The sequence below is a fragment of the Teleopsis dalmanni genome, chromosome 1 (genome assembly GCF_002237135.1).
Source record: "Teleopsis dalmanni isolate 2A chromosome 1, ASM223713v2, whole genome shotgun sequence".
Taxonomy (NCBI): domain Eukaryota; kingdom Metazoa; phylum Arthropoda; class Insecta; order Diptera; family Diopsidae; genus Teleopsis; species Teleopsis dalmanni.
Genome location: NC_051846.1, coordinates 35,068,148 through 35,081,780, shown reverse-complemented (window position 1 = coordinate 35,081,780; position 13,633 = coordinate 35,068,148). Strand labels below are relative to the sequence as shown.

The 13,633-nt window shown below is 29.5% G+C and overlaps 1 protein-coding gene across 1 annotated transcript; it reads left to right on the top strand.

Annotated features, from left to right (window-relative positions):
* Window positions 1–2,435: 2,435 nt before the first annotated feature.
* LOC119673093 lies at window positions 2,436–10,873 on the top strand. Its single transcript, XM_038084319.1, has 6 exons — window positions 2,436–2,631; window positions 4,617–5,228; window positions 9,386–9,567; window positions 9,713–10,003; window positions 10,106–10,508; window positions 10,587–10,873. The coding sequence occupies exons 2-6, from the start codon at window positions 4,757–4,759 to the stop codon at window positions 10,820–10,822; spliced, it is 1,584 nt and encodes a 527-aa protein (XP_037940247.1). The 5' UTR covers window positions 2,436–2,631; window positions 4,617–4,756; the 3' UTR covers window positions 10,823–10,873.
* The last annotated feature ends 2,760 nt before the right edge of the window (window positions 10,874–13,633 follow it).

Below are 13,633 nucleotides of genomic sequence, written 5' to 3'. Positions count from 1 at the left end.
TTCAGTTTTATTTTAAAGCATTTACAGTGATAAAACTGAGTTTCAGCCTAAAATGTTGAAGTCTATTTACAAGGATGATAGCCTTTATTTATCTATATTATCTATTATTATCTATATTAAAATGTAATAATGAATAATGAAATTAAACATAATGAAATAAAATTTTATTTAGTATTTTCGGTTTATTTTTATAAACAAATTTAATAATGAAACCATTGCATTACTTTTAATGATGATATTAATTTAAATATCTTAAATATCTGAGCACTAAGGAAAGGTGTTTGTCTGATGAATAATTTGATGGATGAAACAATATGTTGGACATGATCAAATTGCACCTGCTCCTCTATATCATGCATAGTAGATGCATTTGCAGTAGATGCACACTTTCTTTTTTGGTTTCTTACTCCTCTGCTTAATGTGTGCTTATTTCCATAAGGAAAAAAAATTATTTTCATAATCTTCCATTATAATTTGATAAAGTAAGTTAACTACAACTAAGACCATAAATACTATATATTAAGTCCTTTCAAAGGGTATAAGAAAATTATCATTTTCAGTGCTTACCAGTGCTTAATTCTTTCAACTCACATTTTTTAATTTGTTGTAATTTAATCTCCTATTGCCACTAATTGCCTTAAATGTTTTTGCTTTAATTATTAATTAGTAATTTTAAAATTTTATATCTCATTATATCCTTAATGATACTAAATATTACAATGAAATAGACTTATAGATTTTATAAAAAAAACTCAACTTGCAGTTTAACAAAGGTTTACGTTTAGTAAATTAACAATTAAAAAGTGAATAATTATTCAATTAAAAAATTAAACACTTCAACACTCAATTAAATTTGCAAAACACTGATTCATGATTGCGATTAATGGTCCAGAATACAAAATATTTATGTATTTAGTATTTAAATCAAATTAATTGAAAGTCATAAACAAACAATTATTTTATATAAAGCAGCTATTTCAACTCGTAAAACTATTATTTAAATAAGTCCTATTTAAGTATTAACAGATATGTAATACTTGTATATAGATGCTTAAAAAGTTTATTTAATTATGTTTTTATTTTATCTGTAAGTTTATTTTATTTCCACATATGTTTATGTGCTAGTAAATATTTCTAGCACATAAATACACTATTATTAGAGTATTATTAGAGCTTTCTTCATAACCCTTTCCTACACCTTGACTAAATTATTGTTTATCTCTTCATTAGACTAAGTAATGGTTGACCTCAGTACTACAGATCTCCCCGATGAGCCTGTAACCATTCTGAGATTTGATAATGCGGGGTTGGTAAGTCTGTCAGTTTTCACAAATAATTTCAGGGCTCTAACCTTTATATATTTTTTGATCGGTTCAATATTGAGGTCCCTGAGGATGTTATTAGTCCTAATGATGAACCATGGTACCTTCTCAGAGCCTGGCTTTATGCAATTTCTAGCTGGTGAATAGTAGTGTTTGAGCTTTGCTGAACGCTACACATCCATATAGAAGCGACGGTCTAATTATTTGCTCATACAACAGCTTCCTGTTTTATATATATATTTAAATAAAATAATTCTTTTTTAAATATATGAAGAACTTTAGTTTATTTTATTATAATATATATTATAAAGTGTTAGTTTAACTTATATATGCTGAACGTGTCTTTTGAACTTTCCTAACCTTATTTACTTCAAATTATCAGTTAACTAAATATTATTAATATTTAAATATAATATTTTATTAATATTTATAATTAACTAGCTGACCCGGCGAAATTCGTGTCACTCACTCGTTTCTAATGACCGAGCAAGAGCAGGGTGAACTCGATCTCTTTCTTGGCTTGCTTGCCTCTGCTCACTTGTTTCTAATGATCAAACAAGAATAGTGTGAACTCGATCCTTTTCTTGCCTACTTTTTTTCTGCTCACTTCTTTCTAAAGAATTATATTACAGAATACACTTTTACCAAAATATTACTAATTAAATGAACCTAGAACCTCAACCCTGATTTTAATAAAAATTTGCAAAAACCTTTCCGGGGATATACCTAATAATTTCCCAAATTTTCACGGTGATTGGATGTATGGTTTTTGAATCCATCGAGTACAGACAGACAGACAGACAGACAACATTCATTTTTATATATATAGATAGATATTATTTAATATTATATATAATTATCAATATTTAATTTATTTGTGGACAAATTTAGTAATGAAACCATTTCAATACCATTAATGATATTATTAATTTTAAAATATGATTAGTAAAATATTACTCGTATATTTTTTATAAAATAAAGCAAAATATTAATAACATTTCTAATAACATTCCAAAATATAGCACTACACAAGTGAATATATTTTCTTTAAATTTTTTCCCAATATGAAAATAAATCTAAATAAATTTTCTCGTTTTAAAATCTGTAGAAGTACTGTCACCACATCGTCCACCCGCACCACCCACTGAATATTTCCAGTTCAATATTGGCGGATATGATCCGGCAAATTTATTGCGAACTAATACGGATGCGCCTGCATTAGACGGTTATATTGGATGCGTGCGTGGCCTGAAAATTGGTACAAATCTGATCGACTTGGCTGATGTCAATGAAAGGAACATAGCGCCCAGTAAGTATTGAAATTTTAGCTAGAAGCAATAAGCAAATTTCAATTTTGCATCATATCGCAATAACAACAAAAACAACAAAAACAACAGCAACAACAACAACGACCAAAACAAACAGTTTCCATATTTGGTTGCATATGCCAATATCATGTATACCGAAACGGATATTATAGAGAAATATGGAGGATAATGTGGCACTGCATGCAATTTCCTTAATGCTAAACACATAGCCAAGCAGTTGTGGTCATTTTGGTAAGATTAATGTCAATCGGATAGCATGAGAGAGTTAAGCGCATAATATTTCTTTTTAATAATCGTACTCTTGGAAATTGAAAATTCATTCAATATCAAAATATCTTTGAATTGCTGAAAGAGTCACAGCAAATGAAAAATAATTCATCCGAATATTGGATTAAAATGCAATAAAATTGCTCTTAATATAAACGTTTTCTTAAAATTTTATTTATTAAATTATTTTTAAATAATTTCTAAATAAAATTTGTATGCTCTTATTTTATGCAATTTATCTTCATATAGAAAATTAAGTAATAGTAAGGAAATTTTTATACAAAAATTTAATTTTTAATATAGTTAAATTGATTTTGTACTACTATTTTGACGAAAGAAACTTAATTTTTAAAATAAAATATTGTTTTTAAAAAAGAGGTTTTTATCAAATAATAGTGAATTGCAACAACAAAATTTTTTTTATAATTTTTTAATAATTGCATTTTGAACTGGCCATACAGCTCTTTCGAGTATTGCTAAATACCCATCATTAGTGGTCTTGGAATAATTTTTTATTTTTAATTATTCGTTACTAATATTTTTAAAAAAGAGTCACCTGGAGAGTCCTCTTTACAAGTTACTATGGCCAAATACGTAAGTAAGTAACAGTCTCAAAAAAAGTTTCAAAAATTATTTACGAATATATAAATATAAAAAATAATTCCAAGACCCCTGATGATGAGTATTTGGCAATCCTTAAAACAGCTGTATGGTCAGCCAAAAATCCACTAATTAAAAATATAAAAAAAATATTAATATAGGTAGTTAATTTTTGTATCACAACCGAATGGTCGGCTATATCAAACACCCTCAAATATCCGCCATCATTGGTCTTCGGAAACATCAATTGATTTAAAGAATAATCTCTTTTCAAGACCACTAATGATAGATATTGCAATTAGATAGGTTCTAATTAATTTAATTTGATTCACAACATCACTTAGTATAAAGAATAAATGTGTCGGAAGACCAGTAATGATGGATATTTGACGGTGACATGAATCCATAGTCATTTAAATAACTTAAAGACATAACAATATATTACGAGAACAATATAAAATAGGCACTACTTTTGATGGCAACTCTGGAAGAACTGGAAATTTTATTAAACTTATATATGCAAAACATGTAATAAAATTTAAAGTTAAAGTTTCGAAAATGAATAATAATTCTTTGCAAACATTAGTAAGAATATTTTTCTTTACATAATTGTGAATAAAATATGAATTTTATTGCTTTTTAATAGTAATATAATAAATGGAAAAATTAACGTATCTGTTACGAATTTTTAGGCTTGGCAACCATGTGATTTAAACTGCTTATTAGTTAAGCAATTTCAAAAAGTTTGGACTAAATAAGCCAGAATATTGTTGTTTCAAATGTTATTTTTAAAATAAGCGGTTGTTCTTTTGTGATGTGCTTACAAAAGAATAGGCTTTGTGTAAAAAATTAAATCTCAAAAAATGCCTGTACTTACTGGTATACATGCATAGTATTTTAACTTCAAAAAACTAACAAACCAACAATTATTCCCTAATAAAACTTTGTTTTTTTTTTAAATATGTATAAAAATGACAAATTATTAAAGTTCCAAAACATTGTTCTTAAAAATTTTCTACACATAAAAGTTATAATACTAAACAACGGTTACAATATCCACAAATTCAATTTATTAAATTAATTTTCTCTTTATTTTCAGCACTCGATGGCGTACTACCCGATTGTCAAATTAAATGCGACGCAGAACCATGCAAGAATGGCGGCATTTGTAAGGAAAATTTTGCCAAACAGGAATCCACATGCGATTGTGAGCATACTAGCTTCCTTGGTGAGTTTTGTATGGAGGAAAAAGGTGCCGATTTTAGTGGTGAATCGACAATGCAAAGGAAATTTGAGTTATTTGGTAAAGTTGACTATGTGCGACTGCAATTGGCGTTCTCCTCATTCGATTTGAGACGTGCCAATCGCGTAATGTTACTACTACAGACCGCAGCAGATCGTAGTTACTATCTCATGGTAGCCATAACAGCAGATAATTATCTGTTATTCGAGGAAGACCGCGAAGGACCAGCAGTGGGTGCACGTATAGATCGTAATTTTCTTAATAATGCACGCCACTCCATATATTACTTACGCAACGGTACGGAGGCCACATTGTATATTGACCGCGAACAGGTGCCATTAAGTGCAATAAGTGCACGTACATTGACGCCGACAAGTGACTCGAGTGCAAATCGAGTGCAAATTGGTGGCATCAATACAACAGATTCGAGATTCGCTGTGTTCAAAAGTTACAGTGGCTGTTTATCCAGTGAGTAACTTTATACCTATACATTCTACTAGTACTTGTACTATACATATTACTACTATGACTTCATACCTCTTGTACTCGTATCCTTTAGTGTGATGGTCTGTGCAGTATTTTGTTATGTTCCCTGTTGCTGTCAAGGGTCTACCATAAATTTCACAGCATTGCGCTATTAATTCTTAAAGCTTCGCTGAGTTTCTGACAAGGGTTCACTTACACAGTGGCGTACTAAGATTTGCCGTTTGTTGCGTGAAAGCATTTTTTTATCCTTGTTCACATGTGTGTAGTTCTGTGTACGCGAATTTTAAACTTTTTATAATACTCATTTTGTTTATTTATATATTTATTTTATATTTTCAACTTTTGTTGCATTTTCTCAACTTTTGTTTTTATTTTCATTTTTATTTTCATTTGTGTTCTTTTGTTTTATTACATTGATCCTTCCAAGGGTCATCAACGCATTTACGAAAATCTTGTTTCACACATGAAAACAGTAAAAAAATTAACAAGAAAAAAGGAAGCTTCGTTGTAAAATGTTTTCCTTATCCTGACTTTGAATTGTTGCCCCATCATGTTATATGTTTATGGTCGAAACTTTTTCGTAATAAAAATAAAAACAAAAGTTTGTAGAAAATCTATTTCTGGTAATATAGGATAATCTGGAATGTGTTTAAATTTAGACAATGACTTAAATCTTTCAAATGAAATTACTGCCACTGCTAATGAATTCAACCGATTTAAGGAAAGCCTATTAAGTATATCTATCGGAATATTTTCCGGTGAATTTAAACAATTTTTTATGGTCGAAGATAAAACCAGATTAGAATTTAATCTAACGGAAAACATTAAATAAGAACTTCTTAAATAGAAAAACTTTTTTATGAAATAATTAAATTTAATTTTATAAAATAAGATTATTTATGCAGGTATTATTTAATCTAAATAGGTTCAGGGTTAAAATACAAGCGTGAATAATACTTTCATACATACTTTCATACGTGTTAGGCATAAATACATATATTTTTAATTTAAACTTTTAATTAAAAGGATTTACCAGTGGTCAATTATTCAGTTGCTTTCCACTCACAGTTTTTAGAATTAGAGTTTTCAGTGTTCTGGATGATATACAATGTGATCGTTATACAAGATGAACATACTAATCTAAGATGATCTAATGTAACTTTTTTCTATCTGTGAAGCTTTTATGACCACTGCAAGGACAGCATTTTCAAAAAATTATATAGCAGATTTCATTGAATGCTGTCATATTTGTATTGCTCTTTATTCAGTCTTGCTTAAAAGTGACAAAATATTTTTTAGTTGATTAATAATTTTTTTATATACTTTTTTTAATCAATTTGAATGATTATTTATTTTTAGTAACAGAAAGGATAGTTTTCTAATCAGAATCATCGTCATTATCATTAATAGCGCAACGATTGATTCTAGTTGAATCTTAGGCTATCTTCCTAATCAGTATAAAAGGAGTTTTTTTTTATGGAATACTAATGTTTAAAATATTCATCACACACGTAAATTCATAGATAATCAAATGTTTTGTTCAGTTTCTTTAAAGCAAAGGAACTGCTCAGTTAAACTTTTATTTTCTTCTGCCTTCTTCTGACTGTTTCTGCATATCTACTTCAATCTACTAACTTATAATCTTAAAGCATCATCACAAATACTTCTGACTACAATCTAGCCACGTCCACTTGAATACACATCTTACCTTTCTATTGTATTTTTCTTCTGCTAATCTTAAATAATGATTTGTGATATGTTTTCGAATACCCTTAAACGAAATCAGTATTTATCATTTGCTAATAATACTTCTGTGGCCTTTTACTCCTCATAAGATCTCCTGAAACTAATATATAATGATGTTTCTGAGCCAAGTTTAACTAATTCATCCGGAATTTCAATATCTTCGTAGATGTCTCATACCCTTATCAATGATGTTACGTAGTAGTTACTAATAGAAATTAGTTCACTTTTTTCACTGCCTGCATAATCTTCGATTTTTTACTGTAATTGGACATTGCGAAAACATTTACATTTCTATCGAAGAAAATTCGTTGATTTTATAGATTATTTTCTGAAATCAATTGACCTACATTGTTGCCATTTTCCAACTATCCATAGGATATATTAGTTTCGATTGATTGAGGTAAATCGTTGCATCTTTTTCTTTTTAATGTAAAGTTTAGATAAAAAGATTTTTATTATTCGTAAATAATTATTAATTAATTAAAATAATATAAAAAATAAAATGTTTGTTGTTGTATTTCATTACTGTTCGAAAAAAACCTCTTTTTAAAAAGATTTTTGGAATTCATTTTCGAAACAGTAGTCTGTGCTTACTGTTAATTTATGTAGTAGGCTAGAGTGCACTTATACAACTATACCACTCATGTGTCATACCCCATATGTTGCCGATAGAAATATATATATGAGGTACATAGTCATATAACGACAGTTTTATAATATATAAAAAACAATTTTAGAATACAGACCCCAATTTCTACCACTCATGCTTTTATAGAAGCACAAACCCAATTATGTTCCTTAAACATTCTTTACATTGAGACTGAAAAGTTTTCGGAAATTCTCATTTAAAATTCGCGCGCTGTATATTTTTCGATATTTTAAGTTTATGTAGTTTGGCAGCACTTTCCTTAATTACTATGCCAAAAATGAGCGCGATCTGTCAGACAGTTCGTTTACGGCAGCTGTTGAAACCAGTTCACCTCAGTAGTGCGTTGCGAAAAAAACAATGGAAAAAAATATTGAACAAAGAGTTTGCATCCAATTTTGTGTTTCGAACGAAATTTCGTGTGCAGAATCGTTGCGAATGCTACAAAAGGCTTATGGGGAATCAGTTTTATCGAAAACTCAAGTTTATGAGTTGTACAAAGCCTTTCAGGACGGTCGTACGACCGTCGAAGACATGCCGCGTTCTGGACGACCTTCGACCTCTACCACCGACGAAAACATTGAAAAGGCAAAGGAAATCGTGTTCCAAAATCCTCATGTGAGTGTTAGAGAGATAGCACGAGAGCTAGGCATCGGTCGTGAGACCACGGCCTCAATTGTGGAAGGATAATTCATGGATTTTTCATGACGATAATGCTCCCTCGCACCGAGCCAACATTATCAACGATTTTAAGGCCCAACATTCAATAAATACCATCGAACAGCCCCCGTATTCACCTGATCTTGCACCGTGTGACTTTTTCCTGTTTCCCAAACTCAAATTACCACTCAGAGGAACGCGTTTTGAATCCATAGAAGACGTAAAACAGAATTCGCAGAGGTAACTCAAAGCCATACCGGAAAGCGCCTATAAAAAATGTTTTGATGATTGGAAGAAACGTTGGCATTTGTGTATCGCTTCTAATGGAGCATATTTTGAAGGAGATAAAATAAATATTGATGAAGATTAAGAATTTTGCGTTTTATTTAAAATTTCCGGAAACTTTTCGGTCACAATGTATATTCATTCCTCTTTTCATTCATTCTTTTATCCATTCCATATAAGTTAATTTCTTATCCCTTTCTTGGTTTTTAATTAAGGTGTGAATATATTTCGGATACGTTTGCACCTCTTAAATGTTTAAATTGTTTGAAATTTGATTTTTAAAGGCGATTATAACGAAAGAAACCATGTTTCTTAATAGAAACTATTGTTTTAATAAAAAGGTATTTTGAACAGTAGTGAATTACAACAACGAATTTTTATTATTTATTTATTAATTGAATTTTTTGCTGATCGCACAGTTGTTTCGAGTACCGTCAAATAACCATAATTAGGGTATTTGCGGTATTTGATTAAATAAATAAGTAAATAATTTTTTGAGATTGTATATACGAGGGTTATTAAAGCTAATCTGCGAAATATTTCTAAAAATCCACTGTTACTGAGTATTTGACAATTCTCGAAATAGCTGTATGGTCAGCCAAAAACTCAATAAATTAATAATTAATATAATTTTGTTGTTGTTCACAATAAATTAATAATTAATATAATTTTGTTGTTGTTCACATTATTTAAAATTATTTGTTCTCCCAAATGAAACTCAGAAAGTTTTACTTTATAACAAAGTACAAAATACAATTATACTGACATAAAATGAAACTTTTTGTATCTAATTACCTCACAGACATTTATATACAAGTGAATAATCATATCATGAAACCGCTGGAGGAGTACATGCTATTCACCAAATCAGGTGCTGACAACATAACAGTAATTAATCCACAAGGCGTACGAAGTGCACAATGTACTGCTAAATTTGATATATTAGAACAGCCCCTACAGGAACCAATGGTCAACATAAGTCTGGTAAGTGTGAATACCCCAACATAACCAAAAACAAAAAAAATCAATCATTAACAGTCCGGCATGTAGTGAGCAACAGTAGAACGTGCTTAAAACAAAGAAATTTTCAATTTTACGAAAAACGCTAATTAAATGCATTTCAATATAGAGCGCCGAGACTTGGGTAGCGGAACCACCGCAACGCGTGCCCTACGTGGCGAAATACATTTACGATGTGTCCAAAAAGGAAGATTCAACGCAGGTCGTCTTCATCACCTTAACAGCCATGTTCGTCATCATTGTAATTTGCTGTTTGGTGGAGGTCTATCGCAGTCATTTGGCGTATAAAGCACGCAAAGAGCGCGAAACGGACGAGGATATTATATTATCAAAGGAACAGGCAACTAAGATGCATATTTCGCCCGGTGTGACTGGTGTACAACCGTACACATACAAAGCGGTAGGCACATGTTTTGATAATTTTTTTCTAATTAAAAATTTTATTTTTATATTTTTTTTGTAATAATTTTTGTAATTATTTGTTTATTTTTCATAACCAAAGCTGCCACAAGATGAGAAAAAGCCTGGCAATGGTGCACCTTTAGTGGGAATATTAAAGAATGGCAGCACAGTTACAAAAGAAAATTTGACGAAGAAAAATGGTGATTTAGCATTGGGCCATATTGATACACGTATTGAAGAAGTTGATGAGGACGAAGATGAACACCATGCTGATGATGATGATGATACTTTCAGTTCTGTAAGGAGCGATAATGAATGTGCACAAGAAAACAAAAGTGATAATAATGTTAATAAAGATAGCCAAATCGATAAAGAAAATAGTCTTAATAAAATTAAAAATATAGCCAAAGATAACGAAGTGAATACCATTAATAGCAATAGCAATGGTATCCATACAAACGAGAATAGTGGGAAAATGGCATTACAATTAACTGGGGTAAGCGGTACGTTAAAATAAAATTTCATTTTTATTCTTTATTAAATGAAATTAATATTGAAATATTTTTAAATTTCAACTTTAGAAAATGCCTTAAATTCTAATAAGGTTTTGAATGAAAATTCTTTGACAAAAGTCGAAGCCGAAATCCATGCGACAAGTGAAACAGATGTCCCAACTGAGGCAGAAACTGTTGATGTCAGCTCGAATCCTGCAAATAGTGCAGCGCCGGTAAGCAACTACTATGAGCGCCAATTTAATGGCAACCTTAATAAATTGGCACCACTGAGCTCGATTAGTGAAACGAATTTGCATTTTTGATTTGAACCTAACAAAGATTTTTATTAAATAAATATTTTAAATATTTTTAAATTAGTTGTTATTGTTATTTATTTATATTTTTTATTATGTGCATCCTTAAACTAAACAATTTTCACTTATTTTTTTTTTATTTTACTGTAAAAGCATGTACATCTGCCTAATTGTTCGAATAGTTAAATGTCACTAACACATCCTTTAAGTTAATATGTGTATATAAAAATTAATTAATTAATTTAATTGAATGCATTAGACGACATATAGTTTATTAAGAATATTATTATTTAATAAAAAATATAATCAAATATTATAATCATTTTAAGTTAAATTTACATATTTTCTGTTTATTTGTTAATAACACTTTCAGTATTATTTGTAATCGATATCGATTATCACAAAAGTCAGTTAATATTACAATATATTATATGTATCCTTTTAAAATATTCTAAAATTTTTTTATTATTTTATAATAAATTCTCTTTAATTATTTAAATGAGCAAATATATAAATATCTATATATATATGTTAATATATATTCTATATTATATAGTTTCTAAGGTGAATTAGTATATTATGTGCTATTGGCAAGAATTATATATGGGCCATATATATTTTTAAAGACAGCTGACAATGATTATTAGACAATATTCTAAAAACTTATATGGTAAATAATAAACTCATTTTATTTATATATTTATTTAAAAATAAATATTTTTGTAATTATTTTCTTTTTGCTATTATTGTATGATATTTATAAATATCCGCGGTGTTTTGTACCCAAAGGTTTTGGTATCCATCTAACAACACTAATTCAATTATATCAAACATGTGTTCGTTTGACAGAATTTTTTGTATTTGGTAGATAGTTTTGTAATTCACTCGTATTAAAAGTTAAGTAGTATACATCGTTTAGAAATATATTAAAAAAGCTAACTATGCAAAGACGGTCGATGTTTGGGGATCATATAAGATACCGCAAAAGAATTTGATTTATCAAAATACTATTAGTTAAACGATGATTATTTTTCGCGAGAACCGAAACGAGGTCGAAATGTTTCACAACTGACCATAAAAAATTGTTTAAATATGAAAATATATTGAACGCAAGCCATGTGGTCAAAGACCGGTGACCCTTTACATACGACTTCAAAGCTTGGAGTGACGGCAAACAAAGTTGTGTTGAGTATTTGGTATGATCGAAAGATAACTGTCTATTACGAGCTACTTCAGCATACTGCAGTGGTTAATTCAGTCCTCCACAGGTCAAAACTCGACCGGTTTAACAAAACAATCCAGAAAAGCGACTAAAATTGACCAACAGATAAAGAGTTGTATTCCAACATTACAACACTCATAGCCACACACAACTATAATGGCTCGGAGCAAAGTAAAGGTTTAGTTTTGATGCATTTACCGTATAATCCGGACTTTGCATCATCTAACTACCATGTAACGAAACATCGCGAATACTAACCAATATCAACTAATATATGTTGTGGGGAGTTTTTTCAGATATTAACTCTATTACTCACATTATAACATATATCAAAGATTGATACCATTAAATGAGCAATAAGAATAAAGAGAAATGAAGTACTTTTATACTCAATAAGGTAAAGAGGGAAAAAAAGTATACTAATTGAATTTTATGATCACGATAAGGAATCATCATATAAACATTATCAATTCTTCATTATAGTCTACTACATATATTCGTAACTCTTTTTTATTACTTATCAGAACTATTTACTATAATCTAGAATTTAGTAATTAAACTCTTGATGTTTTTTTTTATTAAATTTAATGAATAGTAAAAACTTAAAAGTACACCAGAAGGCAGTATTCTTCGTTAAATAATTCATGTATTTTAAAAAACTATAGTACATATTTAATTAATATTTTGTAGCTGTAATATGTGCTGTACTATTTCATTGTTCTCTGCTACTAAACAGCATTATTTTTTAAAATTCAAACACTTACTATATAATCTTGCTCTGTCTATTACATATGTTCAGTTTTTAATATAAAATATTAAATTATATTACGAGTCATTGAAAAGAGTTCCCCAGATTGTTTTTGTAGCACATTTAAACTATTTTAGGTGCATTGGCAGAAACTATAGTCGGAACCTATTTATCTCGAAATTAAAATTTTGTCTTCACTTTTTTTTATATTCTTTTTAAGACGATATTTATCAATTGTGATATATTCAGCATTTATGATATTACTACTATGGTTGAACGACGTTAGAGCCTTGTGCACTAATTTCGACTTAAGTATAAATTATAGCTCATTGTGTTATCACGAAAAAAACATCAGACACCATATACCAAATATGTATCAGACTTCTGCCGTTTAAACGGTTTTCAACTCTGATATTCAAGTCAAATAGAAGCAACCTCGTAAGGTTGCTTCATATGTAATTTAAATTGTTGATAACTCTGTCACTTTAGTTAGGAAAGGCGGACCGAAAGCTTTTAAATACCTTCCTAAACAATGATATAAACAACTAGCGAACAAACGGTGCTAGAACAGTGTTCCATTCCAGTAAAAGGCAAGCATCTTGATGAGTCTATGTGTGTAGCTACGTACAGTTAGAAAAGAGGATCGGAAAATTTTGATTCTTCTCCTAACCAATAATGAAAATGACACCTGGAGTAAAGTACGGACTCTTTTCATCCATAGAACCATAAACACAACAGAAGGCGTTAGTAGTGTCACAATTATATTGTTTAAAATAACAGTTTAATCATTTTTTCATCTTCCATACCAACCAAACTGTCGAGATACGTAATTTTTTTACTGCAACGGCAA

Bases quoted from the DNA above. Each gene is read 5' to 3' on its own strand.
- LOC119673093 (XM_038084319.1), top strand. From the start codon at position 4,757: ATGGAGGAAAAAGGTGCCGATTTTAGTGGTGAATCGACAATGCAAAGG. The intron at 5,229-9,385 runs GTGAGTAACTTT...ATTACCTCACAG, and splicing joins TTACAGTGGCTGTTTATCCA to ACATTTATATACAAGTGAAT. The intron at 10,004-10,105 runs GTAGGCACATGT...TCATAACCAAAG, and splicing joins AACCGTACACATACAAAGCG to CTGCCACAAGATGAGAAAAA.